General features: G+C 40.4%; 1 protein-coding gene across 5 annotated transcripts in view; it reads left to right on the plus strand.

Annotated features, from left to right (window-relative positions):
• prom2 (prominin 2) overlaps positions 1–22,863 on the plus strand; it is a 30,483-nt gene extending 7,620 nt beyond the window's left edge. For 2 of the 5 annotated variants that reach the window (XM_061791225.1, XM_061791226.1), the window contains 21 exons: positions 50–255; positions 331–451; positions 3,270–3,333; positions 3,417–3,485; positions 4,407–4,576; positions 4,877–4,939; positions 8,096–8,144; positions 8,215–8,362; positions 8,453–8,605; positions 9,420–9,543; positions 9,630–9,712; positions 11,913–11,997; positions 12,097–12,210; positions 13,872–13,934; positions 14,014–14,130; positions 16,518–16,550; positions 16,631–16,690; positions 17,980–18,048; positions 21,854–21,943; positions 22,030–22,136; positions 22,333–22,863. In XM_061791225.1, coding sequence (XP_061647209.1) covers positions 50–255; positions 331–451; positions 3,270–3,333; positions 3,417–3,485; positions 4,407–4,576; positions 4,877–4,939; positions 8,096–8,144; positions 8,215–8,362; positions 8,453–8,605; positions 9,420–9,543; positions 9,630–9,712; positions 11,913–11,997; positions 12,097–12,210; positions 13,872–13,934; positions 14,014–14,130; positions 16,518–16,550; positions 16,631–16,690; positions 17,980–18,048; positions 21,854–21,943; positions 22,030–22,136; positions 22,333–22,342 — 1,998 coding nt within the window. In that variant the 3' untranslated portion in view covers positions 22,343–22,863. Of the gene's footprint in view, positions 1–49; positions 256–330; positions 452–3,269; positions 3,334–3,416; positions 3,486–4,406; positions 4,577–4,876; positions 4,940–8,095; positions 8,145–8,214; positions 8,363–8,452; positions 8,606–9,419; positions 9,544–9,629; positions 9,713–11,912; positions 11,998–12,096; positions 12,211–13,871; positions 13,935–14,013; positions 14,131–14,297; positions 14,902–16,517; positions 16,551–16,630; positions 16,691–17,979; positions 18,049–21,853; positions 21,944–22,029; positions 22,137–22,332 lie in introns of those variants that run through there. The other 3 variants (XM_061791227.1, XM_061791230.1, XM_061791229.1) reach the window with 3 other exon arrangements.
• The last annotated feature ends 91 nt before the right edge of the window (positions 22,864–22,954 follow it).

Here is a 22,954-nt window from a genome sequence, read left to right on the forward strand (position 1 = left end):
TTGATAAGAAGCATTGTTACAACAGACATACAAATTTGTGCGCGATCAGGTGTTGTCCTACGAGGTGGGCTTCGTGTTGTGCGCAGTCATAGGCATCCTCTACGTCCTTCTGATGCCCTTAGTGGGCTCTGTGTTGGCCTGCTGCCGCTGCTGTGGCAACTGTGGGGGAGAAATATACCAGAAGCAGACGCCCACCATTCAGTTGCACAGGAGAACCTTGTACTGGAGCACCGTCGTCACTACGCTCATCCTCTTGTAAGTCTTTTTAAATGGCAGCACGGTGGCTCATTGTGTGTAACGTGAGCAATACGTTGGGTTTTGTGTTTGCAGAGCTGGGAACATTTGCATGTTCAGAAGTAACACAGCATTCAAAGAGAGCCTGGACCACAGCCGAACTCAACTTGACAAAACCTTTGACAACATCAACACCTTTGTCACGACACTGTCTCCGGTATTATACACTTTGTGTATTAGGGGACGGAGGCCTTTTTTCAAATGCATTTTGGGAAGACAGTTTTGCCTCGTTATATTGCGATTCAATTTATAATTCCCTTGCATGTGGAAAAGGAGCATTAGTTGCCTGTGCAATTTTCAGGTATTCATAGAACACTAGAACAGTAAAACACATACGAGGAAATACAATGAACACGTGCAGAAGCTGCTGTCAGCCACAGCTCACACCCAGATACTCACACACCTACTCACAGATGTCCCACGGCTCCTAACACACAACACTCTTCCCTCATTGTCAATCTAGTCTATCAATCAACTGCACATCACCACAGACGAATATGACGTTACCTCATAGTGGGAGGGGCTAAAACAATTGTGTGCATTAAGAACTTAAAAATGAGACAATGCAACAGGGGTGTTCTGCCAACACTGGGTTCAAATCTGGACCACAATCGCTATCACCAAGTGAGAGCCAAATGCGCTAGCTGCTAGGCTAAACTCCCATCCTAACATGCGAGCGCCACACTATTAAGGAATAGCAAGTACAGAAAGTATACAGACCCCCTTACATTTTTCACTCTTTTTTATATTGCAGCCATTTACTAAAACTATTTAAATTCATTTTTTTCCACATTAATGTACACACAACACCCCATATTGACAGAAAAAAAACTGAATTGTTGAAAGTTTTGCAGATTTATGAAAAAAGAATAACTGAACTATCACACAGCCATAAGTATTCAGACCCTTTGCTCAGTATTTAGTAGAAGCACCCTTTTGAGCTAATCCAGCCATGAGTCTTTTTAGGAATGATGCAACATGTTTTTCACACCAGAGGATTTGGGGATCCTCTGCCATTCCTCCTTGCAGATCCTCTCCAGTTCTGTCAGGTTGGATGGTGAACATTGGTGGACAGCAATTTTCAGGTCGCCACAGAGGTGCTCACTTGGGTATAAGTCAGGGCTCTGGCTGGGCCATTCAAGAACAGTCTCGGAGTTGTTCTGAAGCCACTCCTTCGTTATTTTAGCTGTGTGCTTCGGGTCATTGTCTTGTTGGAAGGTGAACCTTCGGCCCAGTCTGAGGTCCTGAGCACTCTGGAGAAGGTTTTCGTCCAGGATATCCTTGTACTTGGCCGCATTCATCTTTCCTTCGATTGCAACCAGTCATCCTGTCCCTGCAGCTGAAAAACACCCCCACAGCATGATGCTGCCACTACCATGCTTCACTGTGGGGACTGTATTGGACAGGTGATGAGCAGTGCCTGGTTTTCTCCACACATGCCACATAAAATTAAGGCCAACAATTTCTATTTTGGTCTAATCAGACCAGATAATCTTATTTCTCACCATCTTGGATTCCTTCAGGTGTTTTTTTTTTTTTAGTAAACTCCATGCGGGCTTTCATGTGTCTTGCACTGAGGAGAGGCTTCCGTCGGGCCACTCTGCCACAAAGCCCCGACTGGTGGAAGGCTGCAGCGATGGTTGACTTTCTAGAACTTTCTCCCATCTCTCGACTGCATCTCTGGAGCTCAGCCACAGTGATCTTTGGGTTCTTCTTTACCTCTCTCACCAAGGCTCTTCTCCCCCGATTGCTTAGCTTGGCCGGCCAGAAGGCTTGCTCTAGGATGGGTTCTGGTCGTCCCAAACGTCTTCCATTTAAGGATTATGGAGGCCACTGTGCCCTTAGGAACCTTAAGTGCACCATAAATTTTTTTGTAACTATGGCCAGATCTTTGCCTTGCCACAATTCATTCTCTGAGCTCTTCAGGCAGTTCCTTTCACCTTATGATTCTCATTTGCTCTGACATGGATGTACTGTGCACTGTAAGATCTTATATAGATAGGTGTGTGGGTTTCCTAATCAAGTCCAATCAGTATAATCAAACATCGCTGGACTCCAATGAAGGTGTAGAACCATCTTAAGGATGATCAGAAGAAATGGACAGCACGCAAGTTAAATATGAGTGTCACAGCAAAGGGTCTGAATACTTATAGCTGTGTTATATTTCAGTTGTTCTTTTTTAATAAAACGGCAAAAATTTCAACAATTAAATTTTTTTCCCTGTCAATATGGGGTGCTGTGTGCACATTAATGAGGAAAAAAATGAACTTAATTGATTTTAATAAATGACTGCAATATAACAAAGAGTGAAAGATTTAAGGGCGTCTGGTGAAAAAAAACAAAAAATAAATAAATAAAAAAAAATAAAAAATAAATATATATATATACTGTTTTGATCTTCAGAATTTGGGGTAAGTGGGGAGGGCTATCCTTTGTGGAAGGATAAATCTTGCTGTACACAACTCAAATACACAAATATTAATATTGTGGTAAAAAGAAATTGTTACGAATGTGCTAATGACTATACAGTATAACTGGGCATGAAAAAAAAAGATTATACCTTGAAATCTAAACTGCTTAATAACGCAGTATACCTTTGTGCTCTACTGAGCATAGTTTCCTTTCTACAAAAGCTATTATAAAAACTAACTGTCCGAATAGAGGGAATAAGAAAATGTGACCTGGTTTTCACGTCACGAGTACAAGTATATTAAACCTGTATTTTTCCACATCATAATATCGTGCAGTCCTACATTCCACGCCCTTAGCTCAAGGGGTACTCCGACTTGATTGAACTCATTCAGATCACCGTGTTGTACCTGCTTGCAAGAATAGCCCCAACCCCAGGGTCAATAAATCATATCGTAAGAAAGTTTATTTTCACTTGTTGCCAAATATTACTATGATGTCCTATGTTTCCAAAAGATGTATCCCAACACCATGTAATGGATTATGAATTATATTCCTGTTTACAGCAAGTCGATCATGTAGTGAACCAGGGCCTTTTGATTGTGGATACTGTAAAAACAAGCATACAAGGTAACGAACCGAAGAGTCAATTTAGATGTATTCATGTTTGTTACCTTGTGTAATGACATTTTGCCAAATATTTCTCATTTCAGGAAGTGGTGAAATATTGAGTAACGAGATCTTTGGAGACGACATGAATGCGCCTCAAATGCTGACAGCTGGTATGAAACATTTGCACACTGTGTCCTGTTCCTGATGAGCGTGTGAAACGCTTATTGCATCACTCTCATAACATTAGGACAAGCAGAGACAGGCGCCATGTGTACAACTGTTTCAGATTATTAGACATAACATCTGAAAGTTTTTGCGTGGGTAGGTAGGTATGTATATGTAGGTAGTTGTTATAGGTTGGTAGTTAGGTAGGTACTTAATGTTTAGGTTGATAGGTAATTGGTAGGTAAATAGTTCTAGGTGGTGGTTACGTAGTTTTGTTTTTGTTTTTTTTAGGCAAGCAGGAGGATATTTTTGGTGTAGGTAGGTAGGTTGGTAGTTTTTGTTTCGGTAGGTAGGCACCTGTATGTGGATAGGTGAGTAGGTAGGTAGGTGTTTACATGGGTAAGTTGGTAGTTTTTGTTTAGGTAAGCATCTAGGATAGGTAGTTTATGTAGGTTGGTAGTTGGATTGATGGGTGCGTAGGTAGTTTTTTGTTTAGGTAGGCAGAATTTTTTTCTTATGTAAGTGGGTAAGTAGTTTTTGTGTAGGTAGGTAGTTTTTGTATAGGTCAATAGTTTTTTGTTTAGATCAATTGGTGAATATGTTGTTTTTGTACTTTTGGTCAAGTGGGCAGTTAGCTAGGTGGATAGAGATGGTTGAAAATTTCTCGCTTGCAGTCTTGTTTGACTTTGTGTTGAGCATATTCTAACACACAATGTGCCTTTATTGCTAGTGAATGCCATTCTACGAAATAGGTTTTTACACATCTCGTTGATCATTTGAGCGACTACTGGCTGCATAAGAGTGAAATGTGTTGAGGCTGATCGTTCACAAAAAAAAAAAGGCCTCAGAATGTGTGTTTTAGGTGTTTTGCTCCAAACTGTGCGGACACCGTTGCTTATCTGTTTACTTATCATTTGCATGGGCAGCTCTGAAAAAGCTAACGTCGCTTCAGAAAAAGCTGAATGTTAAAATGGGAGATGTGGCGACCAAGTTGACGAATCTTAAGACCAGTATGGGTAGTACCCTGGATAATGAACTTTGCAATTGCCAAGAAGTGAAGAAAAGTCTAGATGAAATTCAACTGGACGACCAACAAGTAAGTAAAAACAAAAACATACTGTACTTATACTGTAGTAATATATATATTTTTTTTTTAGTATTTCTTTAGGTATTTGAATATCACTTTCGTTTCAAACATGCTGCATGGCGGCTTGGGAGTTTGCAACATGATGCCGTCCTGTGTCGTTGCACATCTTGCACATGCCAAAATCTGCCACTGGGCCAAAAAATGACAACAGAAAAAATAGAAAACATCTGTTTCGCGCAAGCTGTGATACAACTCTTGCTGCCCCCTTTTACTGCCTAACATGTCACTGTCTTTTTTCTCTCTCTACAGTTTAAAGATGTATCAGCGAATAGATTGGAAAAATCCTTGACTCAGGTTGATATAGCCGCTAAGGTCAGTTCATCTTATTATTTCATGAAGTCATATGCTAATTGTTTCTAATAATTTAAAAACACTTCCCATGTGTCTTACAAACATTTATGTGACATGGGCTTTAAAAATCACTCCATAAAGTGTTGAAATGTGAAGTGAGCATACAGGTATGTCAATCCATATCATCCTTTGAGTGTATCTATCCTCCAATGCATCTTAAATAGAGAGTAATGATGCTGAGCAGATTATCAAATATTTCCCAGAATGCATTGCGCCAATGCTGGTTATTTGATTTTCAGCATTTGAAAATGTACTTCCTCACTGTCCTGTAGGCGGTCTTTGGACAATAATGCCCAACTCACTCCACCTAAGTTACCACTTCAGTTGTCATAAATAGGCTACATGTGTTTTATGGAGGCTCTGTCCTGCGGGAAAGCCGCGGCTGAAGATGGTTTGTTGGCTTTGGTGAAATGAATTGACTCCAGTGATGCTGCCAACTCCAAAATATCGCTATTTTGAGTAACAAGCAAAGTAACGCCTGCACAGGTGGTCCTTGCCTCTTGGACACGTGAAGACACATTTTGCGTTTGCAAAAAGGCATGTGGCAGACTCCAAAAATGTATGGAGGACGGTGATCTCGTCAGCAACTCAGCACAGACTAAAATTGAACTTTTTGGCCATAGGAAAATGCTGTCTTGCACGCATCCAACACATCTCATCACCCCAAGAACACCATCCCTTCAGTGTAACATGGCAGTGAAATTTCGAACCTCCTCGTACACACACAAATAATGCAGGCTCACCGTCCGAAACCCCCCCCCCCAAAACAACACATTACCATCACGTAATGGAACTACATTCATTTATACAAACAATAATAATAACTTATAATTAAGATGAATTTGCTAATGAGTTCACTAATATCTTAAATAACTGTCTAAAGGACACTTCTCGTCACTTTTATTTTCGTTCTGTTCAAGTGTACAGTATGTGCCCTGCCCGCTGCAGAGGTTTTTCAATGGCTTCAGGATTGTTTCTTATCACTATTATCTGATTTATATATTTTTCTGAGATGTAAATTGATGGATTTACACACGCATCGCCGCTGGCGTGGTTGCATTGTAAGGCACTCCAATTGGCATACGTCTCATATATTTTCTTTTGCTTGCAACACAAATTTCATGAACTTTATCAACTCCAAAGGCCTATTTGCTGTGCTTTATTTATTCCTTACGAAGTATTTTAACAACGCATGCAATGTTTGCTCATTCTTGGCTCTCAATTTGTTTGTTGTATAATGTTTTGTACCACAATCTTTAATATAACTTCAGAATTAATTCAAAATGCTTAACATGATTATTATATGCTGTCAGCTTCTGTGTTGTAGCAAGCTTTACCAACTTTAAAAATAGGATAAAAATTCAGAAATATTATAATTATTTTGAAGACATCTGGCATGACTTTTTTTTACAATCTCTGACTTTCAATGTCCTTTTGTCGGGAAATGGGGGCGTGGTTTTTGCAGATTGGAGCTCACACGATGACATGATTTATTAACATACGCAGAGTAGTGCAAAGAAAGTTGGCCAGCACGCACGTGTCAACCTGTGTGCAGTGAGAACATTTCTGCACATTTATTAGCGAATGAAGCCCATCGACAGCTTGCTGCTAAAGTAACACTGGAGTGGTTTCAGGGGAAACATAAATGTGTTGGAATAGCCTGGTAGTCCCAGACATCAATCCAATTCCAATGAAGTTGGGACGTTGTGTTAAACATAAATAAAAACAGAATACAATGATTTGCAAATCATTTTCAACCTATATTTAATTTAATACACTACAAAGACAATATATTTAATAAGCTGAAATAAGCAGGGGGCATCCATGAAAAAGACGTTGCTTGGATGGCAGCATATGTTTCTCCAAAACCTGTATGTACCTTTCAGCATTAATGGTGCCTTCACAGATGTGTAAGTTTCCCGTGCCATTGGCACTAACACAGCCCCATACCATCACAGATGTTGGCATAATAGTCCGGATGGTTCTTTTCCTCTTTGGCCCGGAGGACACGACGTCCACAATTTCCAAAAACAATTTCAAATATGGACTCGTCGGACCGCAGAATACTTTTCCACTTTGCATCAGTCCAGCTTAGATGAGCTCAGGCCCAGAGAAGCCGGCGGCGTTTCTGGGTGTTGTTGATAAATGGCTTTTGCTTTGCATACTAGAGTTTCAAGTTGCACTTACGGATGTAGCGCCGAACTGTATTTACTGACATTGGTTTTCTGAAGTGTTCCTGAGCCCATGTGGTGATATCCTTTACACATTGATGTCGGTTTTTGATGCAGTGCCGCATCACAGGCATTCAAAGTTGGTTTTCGGCCTTGCCGCTTACATGCAGTGATTGCTCCAGATTCTCGGAACCTTTAGATGATATTATGGACCGTAGATGATGAAATCCCTTGCAATTGTACATTGAGGAACATTGTCCTTAAACTGTTCGACTATTTTCTCACGCACTTGTTCACAAAGAGGTGAACCTCGCCCCATATTGTGAATGACTGAGCAATTCAGGGAAGCTCCTTTTATACCCAGTCATGGCACCCACCTGTTCCCAATTCGCCTGTTCACCTGTGGGATGTTCCAAACAGGTGTTTGATGAGCATTCCTCAACTTTCTCAGTCTTTTTTGCCACCTGCCCCAGCTTTTTTGGAACGTGTTGCAGCCATAAAATTCTAAGTTAATGATTACTTGCTAAAAACAATAACGTTTATCAGTTTGAACATTAAATATCTTGTCTTTGTAGTGTATTCAATTAAATATAGGTTGAACGTGATTTGCAAATCATTGTGTTCTGTTTTTATTTATGTTTAACACAACGTCCCAACTTCATTGGAATTGGGGTTGTAAGTTAGATTGCTGTTCACAAGCACAAATCAAAGAAAGATTGATAGCAGTTTTACCTTGAGGATTGGGCGAAAATCCCACTGGCAATATGTGGCAAGCTTTCAGAGACATCAAAAGACAGCTATGATTGACACAAAAGGTGGCTCAAAGTTAAGCAATCCTGAATAGAAAATTGATGGATGGATGTACAAAATGCATTTGCGTGTTCCTGACCATCTTTAATGTGCATAAAAACACCATAACCATTTGACTTGTTTGCCGATTGAGCAGTTCAAAGACATCAAGAGTGACATGAAGAGTGTGACCAGCAATTTGGACAGTGAGTGATCATGGCCTTCTCTCGCCATGCGTCAAATATCACATTACTCATTTCGCCTCCTCATCTTTAGCCACACAACTGGATACAATCAAACAGACGATATCCAGTAAGGTAAAAAGCATCTCTTTAAACGAGGACCTATTATTGGGCCCTGTGAATAAGCTGCGCAAAGACATCCGACGGTTTGACCCGCAGGTGGAACGAGCGGAGAGTATCAGGTAACCTAAGGCTTAACCCTAAGCATTTGTCATTGATCGCTGGAAGGAGAGGAGATGAGATCAATTTTGTCACGGTTGTTTCTTCTCCAGGGGGCGTGTGTGCATCGCCTTGTGCTGTCTGGTCCTGCTGGTGGTCCTCTGTAACCTCCTGGGTCTCGTCTTGGGCCCCCTAGGTCTCAAACAAACTGAAGATCCCACAACACGCTCCTGCCTGGCCAATTGTGGTGGAATAATTCTCATGATGTGAGTGCTGTTGGCCAAATTACTAATGTCCTTCCAAAATAAAAATACCATATTTTCACACTTAGTTTTGAAATCCCTGTTCACAAAATACTGCAAGTAATTACCTCCACCAATAAAATTGTTTAAAGTGAGCTATAATGTTGTACCTTACCTTCAGTTTAATTTTTTTCACGACCAAGCGCATAACTCAATTTACTGTAGTATAGATTTTCCCTAATAAATGCCATCAATCCATTTCCTTCCTGTATTTTTGTGTGTGTTTTAGACAGAAGTTGCTCTGTAGTATATACAGAAAAAAATGTAACGGGGTTCTTAGACTTTTAGCAATAGTTTGCCACGACTTTTCAATAACGATCAACGCCAGAAGCACTTCCATCCATCCATCCATTTTCCGTACCGCTTATCCTGAACAAGGTCGCAGTCGTGCTGTCGCCTCTTGCCCTGCTGACGCTGGGCAAGAGGCGGGGTAGTCCCTGAACTGGTTGCCAGCCAATCACAGGGCACATAAAGACAAACAACCATTAGCACTCACATATTTTAAAATTAAGTACAGTATATATATATAAAAAAGACCTTTTCACTGAATAGAGATCTGCAAATAGTTCACTGCATTTTATTCCAATTGGATGGTATGTATGCATTTTGAAAGTTTTTCTATGATACATATATTTTGCTTATAAATATGTGAATCCACCATTATCACGAAAACAAATCCAGGCTAATATAGCAAAAATTGTGGCAAGACGGTTGCCCACAAATAAGCAGATGTTGTCTGTGCTTGTCAGAAGTAACCGTCTCAACTTCTTGTTTACAGCGGAGCGAGTGTGAGCTTTCTGTTCTCGTGGCTGCTCATGTTGGCTGTGACGCTGCTCTTCTTGGTAGGCGGCAATGTTCACACACTGGTGTGTCGGCCCTGGAGCAGCGGAGAACTGCTTGAGGTAAAGCATGTGTAAAATGTTTTCAAAAACAACAACAATGTAACATGCATACGCGTGAACATGATTTTTTTTTTTTCTTCTGACAGTTTGCTCCAACTGTATTGCCATCCTTGGATTTGGCTAAAATCTTAAATATGAAAAGCAACATCACGCTCTCCGATGTATACAGGTACATGCAAATATGCATAAGTTTATTCTGCATTCCAATCCTTCATAGACCAGAGGTGTGCAATTTATTTTAAGGGGCTAGGAAACAAACGAGAATGTTTGTCGAGGGCCACACCAACATGCAACCTCAACTGTGTTCATATTAATAAAATGTATTTAAAGCATTCATTGGAAACCTGTTATAATTGGTAAAATAAATCCTATCACTATTTGATCAACATCCACGAAAAACACGCCTACCGTCTGCATACTTTTTTAGAGGGCGCTGAATCAGTAAATTCCCCTGGCCCTTTTCCCTCCATCGATACCGTGGATGATATATGAATGTTGCTAAAATGAGAGGACCACTCTGGATGGGTGCAATTTTCACATTGCAATAAATAAGTCTTTGAGAAGTTATTGGAGGGGATTGTTATTTCAGGAAAGCGGTATGATAAGTGCGATGATCGCCAATAGGCCTTACAAATAAAAGAATATATATTCACTTCCGGCATAACAAGAATAAACCATGCCCCATTTTCGCTAGACTTTCTAAGACATTACAACAACAACAGAAGACACCTCGTACGCGTCCTAACCAGCTAGGAACGGTATATTGACAGGCTATTTTCTCGCACTGATTCTCGATGGCAGCTGGAAGTCGAAAGAACGATGCCATACATCGCCCACCTTTGTTGGCGCAACCAATAACATAGCAGTGTATCATTCGCATCGTTCTGAACTCAATTTTAGGTTAAGCCTGCCGCACGCTGTGTGTTGCAGTTGAACCCAATTGTACCAGATTATTGCATAAAAATTGAGTTGCCAACACACTCCCCGCATTGAGCGATTGTATATTTGGACACACTGAGCGAGCCTCTATAGGCATTTGATGCTGTATACAGTGGTGGTTTCTGATATGGGCCATATGGGCAGTTGCTCAAGGCGGCATTTAGGAGGGGGGGGGGGGGGGGGGGGGGGGGTTTACCCAGGACGACCGTCTTCAAAATCGGAAGTTGTATGACATCACAGGAAAGGGTCAATTAACCACCCCTTGACGGTACAGTACTGGAATATGGTGAGGATTCCGTTTTTAGTATTTTAACAAACCCTTAAGCTTTGAACAATTTTACTCAACGTGCTGAGGTCCAATGTGTCCCACTAGGCTCGTAATGTCCACTAAAACACACAGGTGGACATTAAGGAATGTCTCTGTGCACTAATCACCAGAGAAATAACAAAACACCAACCCATTAACCGGACATTTTTCCTTCTGTATAGAACTGAGGAGAACCTTTAAATATATCAAGATTTTTAGATTTAACATTAGTACTTAATTTAACACTTTCACTTAACGTCACGTTTATGGCACTTAGTTTTGAAGCACTTTTTAACCGTTTTCAATTTTAAAATATCATGTAAGGAAATCAACGTGATATTTTTTGTTTTTATCGCTATCGTCACAGGTGGTCTTCTTGCTTGTCTTCCCCAGCTTTTCTTCCCCTTTCAGACATAAAACACGGGGGGAATGTATTTCAATACAGGGTCCTTATCTGTTCAGTGGCGACTTGGACCTCTTGTAAATGTATTTGTTTGTACATTTCATTTTATGATACTCCATCCGTATATTTACTGTTTATCCTCAATGATGTACGACCAAACGTTCTCCTTCATGTTCTTTATTTATTTTTTATCTTATGAATTGAAAAACGGTTGACGACTGGTTAGCAAATCTGCCTCACAGTTATGAGGACCCGGGTTCAAATCTGGCCACGCCTGTGTGGAGTTTACATATTCTTCCTGTGCCTGTGTGGGTTTTTGTCCGGGTACTCCGGTTTCCGGTGTGAATGCGAATGGTTGTTTGTGTGCCCTGCGATTGGCTGGCGACCAGTTCAGGGTGTATGTACCCCGCCTCTCGCCCAGAGTCAGCTGGGATAGGCTCCAGCACAACCCTAGTGAGGATAAGTGGTAAGGAAAATGAATGAATGAATGAATTGAAAAACAAATGACATGATCATACCCATTCGGATAGAGCTTCAATTCTCATTTAAAAAAAAAAAAAAAAAAAAACCTACGTAGCTAGCTTGTTAAGAAACTTAATTTCATCTTTGAATACAACTGTAGCTTTAAGACTGAAAAGCAGCATTGTTCTGATTGAATACAGTATAAAGTATGGTAAGAGATACAAGTAAACAGTAATTGATAGATGATGATGTTTGCAGAGACTGTGGGGACAACAAGCCTCTGTGGTCCGTACTCCACTTATATGAGAAATATAATATTGACAGCTTCCTCCACATTCCCAAAGTAAGAGTCAACTCCTTCCACTCTCGCCTTTGGTGATGATTACACACACACACACATACATGTATATACAATGTATGTAAATATGTACATATCTTAAAGGACATCGCCTTTGAAAATATCAACGCAGATATTCCCAAAACCAGCATCTTCAACACCGACATCAATAATAGTTTTAATACTTTACAATGGAGCCAGACCACTCATTCCAAACAGGTAAGCTCCAATTATCAATGTGTTTGTGTGTGTGTGTTCTCTTGTAAATGAAGTCAAAAATCTTTAGCATTATGTTGAGATTACATACAGGGGTTAAATGATTTTTTAATGTACTAGTTTAAACGAGCAACATCCGGAGTCTGTCCAGTGTCCACCCGCGTTGAGACTAGCTGACTACATATGAGCAACACTTCAAGAAGAAAATATGTAACAAAGCCAAAAATCATTGCAACACATTCCACAAATGTGGCCCCAGAAGTGCAATATTTTACAGAAAATTGTAAATGAATGACACAAAGATGTGGCGATGAAGATTTATTTTGACATGATAGATTCAGACATAAAGCTATGTTCTGATTAAGATCTTATGTTTTGACATGATGGCAGACATTTTTGTATTAAAATGGTGTATTTTGAGAGGAAAATACAATACTTTTGAGCACATCCGCCTCACAGTTCTGAGGTCCCTGGTTCAAATCTGATCTTGTGTGGAGTTTGCATGTTCTCACTGTGCCTGTTGTCCATAGGTGTGAATGTGTATATGAATGGTTGGTATCTGTGCCCCGTGATTGGCTGGCAGCCAGTTCAAGGTGCACCCCACCTCTCAGCTGGGATGGGCGCAACCGTGACCCTATTGAGGATAAGCCATTCAGAGCATGGATGGATTGATACAAAATGCTGTTTTGACAAGGAAATGCTGTACTGTAACATGGTGATTGGCTGGCGACCAGTTCAGGGTGTACCCCACCTCTCGCCAAAGTCAGCTGGGATAGGCGCAATCGCGACCTTAGTGAGAAGCGGTTCAGAGGACTGATGGATGGAAGGAAATGCACTATATTGATAAGCTAAGTTTGACAAGAAAATGCTGTATTGTAACATGGTCATGGAGTATTTTGATATGAAATTGGACTCTAATTTGCCTGCAGGTCTGATTGTGAGTGCAAATGGTTTGTTTACATGTGCCCTGCGATTGGCTGGCGACAAGTTCAGGGTGTACCCCGCCTCTCGCCCAGAGTTAGCTGGGATAGATTCCAGCACGGACGCAACCCTAGTGAGGATAAGCGATACGGAAAATTAATGATTGAGTTTACCTATGTCCACGTTTTTTCGGAAAGTGGGAGCAAACCGGAGTACCTGGAGAATACCCACGCAGGCGCGAGCAAACTCCATGCAGGCAAGGCCGGAATTAATTCCGGGACCTCAGAACTGATGCTGATGTGCCAACCAGTTGGAAGAAAATGTACTACTTTTTTATATCAAGTGGAAATGCTTAAGATTTTGATATAAAATGCTAAATAAGAACGTGAAAATTCTGTATTTTGCCATGAAAACATCTTTTTGCCCTGAATATCCTGTATTTTGATAAATAATTTTCATGTGAAAATACAATTATGACACAACCGCTCTACACGAAAAGATGACACTAGTATATGTTCTCAATTGGACTTCATAATCATGGTGGGCATCCTCAGCTGTATTTGTGTATTTAATGTAAAAAATGGTCATATTTTGCCTTAAAAAAACACTCTATAGAAAGAGGTCTATAAAAACATTGCCAAACAACCCCAAAGTAAAACTAACTATAAAATACATCTTCTCCTGTAGTACAGTGTCGTGACTCGTGAGAGTGTTCCATCATGTAATATATTTTTCACTGTTAGATGGTCGAACAAGTACAGACGCTGGAGGCAACAGCTGTCATGTTCGATGAAAAGGCCAATTCGGTGAGTTGCCAACACTTCACGTCAATTGTCTGAATTGATCAGTGAAATATTAACACATCCGCCAATCTTGTTCCCTCAGCTAACAGATGCAGCGGTACCTCATCAAGGTGCAGCAGTTGCAGCTCAGCTTCGAGGCGCAGCCGCAACCCTGAGGCAAATTCAGACGGATATAGAGAACATCATCCTACCAACAATTGTGGGTGGCTTGCTCCCTATTCTCTGCTTGTAGCAAACTAACTAGCAAATGACATCTAACTTGGTACCCAACTCACTAACTGGTTCATAAACTCCCAAGCTAGTGAGAAAACTTACAATGAATAACTAGACAACTAACATGGTGTCACGTTTGGGGTTTGTCCGAAGGCGAGGAAGGCAAGGCAAGAACATGGAGGACCCAATTGCAGGGAAGCAGGGAGGCAACGCAGTAGTGCAGGAGTATATAAAAAAAATATATTTAATTACAAAAACAAAGGAAAACAAAGATCATGAAAAAGTCTAAATGCTAAATTAACAAAGTCCAAAATCTAAACACAAAGTAACAAAGATACACTTGAGTAAACCCAAAACAAGAAACAAGACATGACTGGTGAAATAACTGAGCGACAACTGGCGACTATGACCTGGCACAGACAGCGACAAAGACACCTGACAATGACATACTGCAAAGACATGCGACAACGACCGTGAACCGACAAGAACTGAAATAAACCAGGGAACTAAATACAAACAGATTGACGAGACAACGAGGAACACCTGGACAAGACACGAGTGGCTGGAGACAGCTGATTGGTCGACACAAGGTAGACGAGAACAGGTGGACACAACAACCAAATGAGCACACGACAAACATGGAACACAGGAAAACATGGAACAAAACTAAACACAACCCAAACCAAACACAGACCATGACATGTGGTGGCTAACCAACAAGCTAAGTGAAAAACTAAAACTACCAAGCTAAGCATGTACAGCATGGTGGAATTCAGCCAACGAGTCAAGCCTACAGAGACTGCCCTCTCACTGGATAAAGTGCTTGTAGAGGTATGTCCCCTTTTAACTTACTCCAATCGTCGCCACATTTGCTAAAAAAAAGTTTTTGGGAGATGCCAGTTGTTATCTTGATAACATCACCCCTGATTCAAGTCAAGTTTATTTGACTAGCCAATCACAAAAGTGGCTCAAAGGGCTTCACAGGCCCACAGTTGGCAATGACTGACAACAGTTCATATCCAATCAGTCAGGAAGTGTGAGTGCCCTGCTGCAACAATTTATTGGTGCAAAGGGTGATAACAAAAAAGCTAACCAAACAAACTAGTTAACATACATACCCAGTAAACTAACAAGTTAGCTAATGACTTAGCTATTTGGCAAACAACTAGCTATAGGTGACAAATGAATTAACTAGCCAGTTAACATGCTATCCAATGACCAAATTAACTAGCTAGTTAAGTAGCTAAGTTAGCTAAAGAACTAGTTTACTACCAATGTACTACCAAATTTGCTGTGAAACTAACATGCTAGCCAACAAACTAGCTATGTAGTTGACAAACAGGATGCTAAATAAAAAATTGAAAAAGACTAGATAGCAAACTACCAATATGATCAAGCTTTTGCAATGAAACTTAATTAGCTAGTTAACAAACAAATAAGTTAGCGAACTAACAACAACAAATACCAACCTTGTAATTAGCTACTTTATTAACTGCAAACCACACTAACAAAATGACTCCCTAATAAAGTAACAAGCTACAGAATGAATGCCAAGAATATCAAACTAAGACAAAATAAAAATAAAAATAAATAAAAATTGAACCTTGAATGTGACTGCAAAGTGATGGTAGGAGATGAGTGTGTTGGGTTGGGCCATGGTCCGCAAAGCGTGTATTGAGGCTTCAATTAGGGATGAGCCGGAAATGACATCTGAAGCCTCGCTGCCAGGCTGTACGACGTGACCGATTCGAGACGCACCAGAGTTTGCCGCAAGGTTTGACAGCAAAATAAACTACCCATTTGTTTGCATAAAGAGTATAGTTTTATAAGCTACTGGTGGAGAGTGTAGTATAGCTAGCAGAGAAAGCGAGCGAGTGTAAAAGATTACAGCTTGTGCAGTGACATCATAAAACAGGGTGCGGACCGCTAAATTAGCAGCCCTACCCCAGCGCTAAATTAGTGCACTCTCAACCCGGGGGACGGTGGTCAAACTGTATTCCACCATTTATTGTATTCTTGGGTGAGATGTTGTGTTCCAAGGAAGTAGGAAACCTAACTGGGAGAGGAACAATGACTGCACCCCAATATATATAATATAATAGGGGTGGTCTCCCCTATTGATACACTTTTGTCCAAATTACACAAGCAAAAATTATTTGGTAAAATGTTCTGTAATACATAGTCATTCACAAGAGCCAAAACAGATGCAAAAATGCAATTTGTCACACAAAGCTGCCTGTGATTATACACATGGTCAGCAGGTGGTTTAGTGTGCACATGAAGCATCAAGAAATTAACCACTTCTCGAACCAATCGGCTCTAGTGTGAACTTGCCACGTAACTGTTGCATCAACATCTGCTTTTCCCTTGCAGGATGAGATTGACTCAGCTAAGAAAGAAGTAACGGTGAGCTCATCTTCCCCTCATAAATGATGATGTGCATATTTTAAATGCATGAATAAAAAGGACTGTCCACCTACTTCTAGGATGCTGTGGAAGAGCTGCAGAATGTAGAAAAAAGACTCCACAGCATCGACATCAACAGTGTGAGTGGAGTCGCACATGCAATTTGCCATGTCGTTTGCTTGAAAGCATAATTATTTGGGGAAAACGTTTCCAAAACAGACTTGTAAAGAGCCTACCCAATGTGGGGCCTGAGGGGAGATTATATATGGCACTCCTCATCGCCAATTTACATAAGATTACAGAATAACTTGCTGTTACATAAATGTAGAATATACAGCAAGTAACAAGTTAATTCAACACAGGTGACGCACAGCGTGGAAGTGCGATTCTACCTGCATCGTTAATTATTTTCTTGCTTCGGGCTCATGTAGATTATTCAGTCTGCGCAATGTGTTGAGTTGCAGAAGTACATAGCATTGTTTACATACATTTGATTTGAACTACATAACTAAATTAAGCTTTTGAAAAATATATATATAGATATTGAATGTATATGGATTTCTTTCTTGTAATTGATTAACAGTATGACTATTCGTATATAATTATGAATGTTTTCAGACATTACATAAGGTTAATGACAAACGAAATTCACTAAACTTTTTTCAATAATTTTCTGACTTTATTCGCCCTGCCATTATTGATGACTTCATGACACTTTGTGATTGAATTTTATTTATCCATCCATCCATCCATCCATTTTCTGAGCCGCTTCTCCTCACTAGGGTCGCGGGCGTGCTGGAGCCTATCCCAGCTGTCATCGGGCAGGAGGCGGGGTACACCCTGAACTGGTTGCCAGCCAATCGCAGGGCACATAGAAACAAACAACCATTCGCACTCACAGTCATGCCTACGGGCAATTTAGAGTCTCCAATTAATGCATGATTTTTGGGATGTGGGAGGAAACCGGAGTGCCAGGAGAAAACCCACGCAGGCACGGGGATAACGTGCAAACTACACACAGGCGGGACCGGGGATTGAACCCGGGTCCTCAGAACTGTGAGGCTGACGCTCTAACCAGTCGGCCAACGTGCCGCCTAATTGTATTTATTGTAGTAAAATTTGAATTAGATTATTCTCAATAATTCCCCTTATTATTATAAAACTTAAGATAACGTAGTTAATTCTAATGAAGTAATCACCTTACACTAAACTTTATTTTTTTTAACGAAATATTGCAGCTGCATTCTCACCAAATAATGCCAACTTTTGCCATTGAATTGTTTTTTTTTCATTGTGGCCAGATTAGTCTTGTGTTCAAAAGCTCTCTTTGCAGACACATCCAAGTAGTCAGTGTGGGGGAAAAAAAATCACATTGCTGTTCATAACTCCCAGAATTCCATTGCCGAATATTCCTTTTTGTCATCCACAGGCGATTAAGAAGTTGGTGGACTGCCAGCTGAGAAACATCAATCAATTTGCTAACTGGGCCAAAGTTATGGTATACTTCAACAAAGCATCATGTCCATGTTGTTTGCTGAACTAACTAACCTGCGTAACAAACAAGCTAATTAACAAACTATTGACAACCAGCTAACTAAAGATAGCTAATTACTAATATATATCATATCATAAATACCAAGCTTGTTACGAAATTAGTAAACTAACTACCAAACTATGAAACAAAATAACTAGTTAACTACCACACAAGCTATGAAACTAACAACTTAAACATAGATTACTAACTCGTTAACACACTATATAGCAAACAATAAGATAGTTTGCAGTTTTTGTCAAAAATAGCAGCACTAGCAATACTAAGCAGTCATACATCAGTGCTGTAAACATTCGCATAAGAGCCGTGGTGTCCAAATTTCGGCCTGGGGGCCTTTAGTGGCTCACCATCCATATTTTAGCCACCTGCAGAATACACAGTCCCCTCCAAATGTAACGGCAAAGTTCCTTTGTTTTTATTGTATACTGAAGACATTTAGGTTTCAGATCAAAAGATGAATATGACACAAAAGTTCAGAATTCCATCTTTTATTTTATGGTATTTACATTGAGATGTCTTAAACAACTCAGGACAGAGCACCTTTTGTTTGAACCCACCCACTTTTCAAGTGAGCAAAAGTATTGGAACAGACATTACTAAATTAACTTAAAGTGAATGTTTAATATTTAGTGGCATAACCCTTACTTGCAATAACTGCGACCCACTGACTTCACCAGACTGTTGCATTCTTTGTTTGAAATGCTTTTCTGGGCTTTTACGAAAGACTCTTTCAGTTCTTGTTTGTTTCTGCCGGTTTCTCCCTTCAATCTCCTCTTCAGGAGGTAAAATGCATGCTCTATTGGGTTAAGGTCCGGTGACTGACAAGCCCAGTCTAAGACCTTCCACTTTTTCCCCCTGATGAAGTCCTTTGTTGTGTTGGCAGTGTATTTTGGGTCAATGTCTTGTTGCATGATGAAGCTTCTCCCGATTAGTTTGGATTCAGACTTCAGAATTCATTCTGCTGCTACCATCATGAGTTACATCATCAATAAAGACTATTGAGCCTGTTCCGGAAGCAGTCATGCAAGCCCAAGCCATGACATTACATCCACCATGCTTCATAGATGAGCTTGTGTGTTTTGAAGCAGATCCTCTCTTTCGCCATACTTTGGCCTTTCCTACACTTTGATTTAGAAGTCTTTACCATCATAGTGCTCCTCCACGGTGTTGTAGGTCGCTTCAAGATTGTCTTAGTTTTAATAGGAGCGACAGCATTCATGACATTTGAGATTTTCCAGGTGAATTTATCCAAAAGTTCATCAAGCAGTATAGTGTAGCAGAAAGTTCTTTAGAATTGTTTTCCATGTTAAAGTCTAACGTTATTGACAAAATAGTTGTAGTCGGTACCATTAACTGATATAAATTCTGAAAAATCTTCCATAAATTTCCCAGACTTATTCTGGGTTCTGGATTTTCCATTGACTTATTCTGGAGAAGAATGTTTATGTTGTGACATATGTGCACATATGAGTCAAGATTTGGAGATAAGATTCTTCATGGGTGGAGGAGGGGCCCTTCGCATCGTAGTGGATGTTCGTTTCAGGCAAGGAAGGATGCGAGAAAGATATTGGGCTTTGCTTCAATGGGGCGAGGAGGGGTGTGAGGGATTCAAGTGATGCCTCATCTCATTCCTCATTCGTTCCTCTGATTGATTGGGTGACGCCGGTGACTCCATTTGCTTCTTGTTATTTCTTATTTCTCTACAGTACCTTTTGTCCTTCAGCCGCATCAACAAGGCCAATGTTTTCCTTTCGTGCCGCTTAATGACGTACACAGTAAATGTTGGCAGCCAATAACTTCATCGAGACAAACTGTCTGCCTTGTAAAGATGTCTGCGTTTCCAAAAATGCAGAAATTGTCAATGAAGCTCACTGATAGCGCAGTACACACTTCTTTGATCCACTCATCTCCATCGTACCATTGGGAGATGTCCACTCAAGGAAACCTCAGCATCCAAACATTACACTTTGTTAGGAGATCACTGAAATCTCATTTCAGTACCTGATTGCTGCTTGACAACAGCCAGGCCCACCCGTGTGTGTATAGTGACAGATTTCACAGTTGGGTGCTCATTAGTAATCTCCATGATTTTTTTTTGATAGAAATCATATCGTTGGGAAAAGACACAACTTGGATGTTCTCGCTGCAAAAACCATTCACATCCTTGACAGCTCCATCACCAACTATTTACGTTTTGGGTGTCATTTTTTTCTTGTATGATTTAGTTTAATACCTTTCAGTTGTGGTGGGGGATGAGCATTCTTTGCCAGGGTCAAAGTGGCTCAAATCTATTTGTTATTCTTATGCAAAATGTTTTGCGTTGACGTCTTTTTTTGCTGTAGCGACCGTCCACGGCCGCTCTCTCCGGGTCGAAGCAGCACTCAAAGCAGGCCAGCCAGATTCGACGATAACCAGCTGGTCTGTCCTCCTTTTTGGATGTTGTCCCATATCTTTAGCCTTGGCTCCCAGTAAATTCTAGGGAGAACTGCTGGATGATTATTACTTCACAGTCTACATACATACATCCTCTTTGTGGAGCTAACTGGCTGTCTGTTAGCATGCACCAGGTCACCATTTAGAGACATGGATAGAATGGTTTCATTCCCCGACTGTCCATTTACAAGGCGATTAATTTTCATTTCCAGGACCCCCAACTTCTGTAGCAGTTTGTGAGTCTTTAGTGGAAAAGGGCGGCATCTTTTTGCTGGCCTTGTTGCTAATACGAGGCTTGTGCTAATTAGCAGGACACACTCATGTAATGGTGAGGGTGTATCAAAAACTATTAGAATATGGCAGCAACTGACTCTACAAAAATAGTCCCACAGGTTTAAAGATGGAAGGAAAACAAACTTATCAGCAAGAAAAATGTAAACTGAGACGAAGCATGCAGAGTGATCAAAAAAGCGTCTGCACTATACGAGAGCAGCAGAAATTCATCCAAAACAAAAAAATGACATTATGACAGTGTGATTGCATAGTGTTTTAACTGAAGACCTTTCCAAGTATCCCTTTCACAATTATGTTACTTTAATGTTAACCAAAGAACATATTCACTCACATTTACGGAGTGTCACTGAATGCACAAAAAGGGAGCTGCTGTAAATATGAATAGCGGCAACACTGAATCTGTCATTCAAAGAAGACGGCAGAAACTTTCATTCATTGATTTAGGTACAATAGAGACCAAAGTTGGAGGACCTCAGGCCCTGAAATGGGGTGTATTGATAGGTCTGACTGGGGGGCTAGAGCTAGTGTAGTAAGTACAATGAATCAATTAAAAATTAAAAAAGAGGTGAAATGTACCTGTCGAGCAGAAATGTAGCTAATTACATGTCGCTTCTGAATCTCAGCTGTTTTTGGTCCTTTCGCGCTGCTTCTGTCCTTTTAGCAAGTGAGGGATGGGAATATTCATTTCCCAGAAGTGGATATTCCAAAATAGTCATCAAAGCTCCCGAAGCCCAGTTAAAGAGAGCAGCGAGATTTCCGGGGTGCGCCGGGGACCGGCTGTGAGTGTACGCTCAACAACCTCCCTTTCTGTCTCTAAAAGGATATTCTTCCTCTGGTGCGGTGGTTTCAAGATACTACCATGCTAACTATGAAACTGAAACGTTTGCTATCTCGTTAACCAAACTTGCCAATAACCTAACCACAAACTGAAAAGCTAGTTAACAAAATAACAACTACTACTAACAAAGCTATCATAAAAAAAACAAACCTACAAACAATTTTTTTCCACACTGCTTTTCCTTAGCTTACCGAGAAGTTTGGCCGCTGTGGTCGTGTGGCTGAGGTTGTGGACTCTGCTGAGAGCATCCTGTGTTCGTACCTTGTCCCTTCTCTGGTGAGCAAAGACCAAAAGGCAATAAATAAGATAAACGACTTACTTGTCTTTGTGGGTTGGACCTACGTGTTTTCTCTTACCTTTAGAATGCCTTCTGGTTCAGTCTTGGCTGGTGCATGACTTTCATTATCCCCAGCATCATATTCTCCATGAAACTAGCAAAGCACTACAGGAGAATGAAGTATTCTGATGAGTGAGTACATTTACACCAGTCTTCACTCCATGTTCCATGTTACAGTTCTGAGGTCTGGGGTTCGCATATGAGTCTGGCCTTCCTGGTTGGACATTAAAATGGTTCAGGAGGGTTAAAAAGTACAACACTTAGTTCAATGAATACCTCTCTGACAAACTAACTGAGCATTGCTGGCCTGCTGCTGTGTCATCTCCAGTGACAAGTAACGAAAACGACGGCATTGACAACATGATCCCCATCCTGAGAGCGAACAGTGGCTTTCACTCGAGAAGATGGACTCACTCTGAAGGCGCAAAAATGAATTTTGCAAAACACCCTGGCACAGCACTAAGCATCGATTTTTAAAAAAGTCAAGGGACAATAACCTTAAGGCAGTGGCTCTAAATGTTGGGACCCATACCTTGGGACCCGCATTTTCCTATTGTCAGCAATAAAGACCATAAATTGTTCAAAAATAGCCTTTGAAAAGCCTTGCGTCCAGAACATCTATACATATATTAATACATTTTACAAAATCATTAAATAATAAAACAATATTTTGAACATCTATAATAGAAACCATTTTACAAACAAGTGATATATGGTAAATGAATGAAAGTGGAGTTTGAAAAGTTTAGTTTCAAGAGTTTGAAAAATCTGTAATGAACTAAAATATGTAGCCAGCTCCATAATAAAGTGAAGCCTGTAGCTTGCTGACAGCAATAAAGCATCACTTATGCATACAATATAGCATGTATGTATGGTGTATAACTGTTTTATTACAAGTAGCACATAAAAATTGGTGTTTTGCTTTTTTTTACCACAATGCAGGAAAGCCT

The sequence above is a fragment of the Phyllopteryx taeniolatus genome, chromosome 11, assembly GCF_024500385.1.
Source record: "Phyllopteryx taeniolatus isolate TA_2022b chromosome 11, UOR_Ptae_1.2, whole genome shotgun sequence".
NCBI lineage: Eukaryota > Metazoa > Chordata > Actinopteri > Syngnathiformes > Syngnathidae > Phyllopteryx > Phyllopteryx taeniolatus.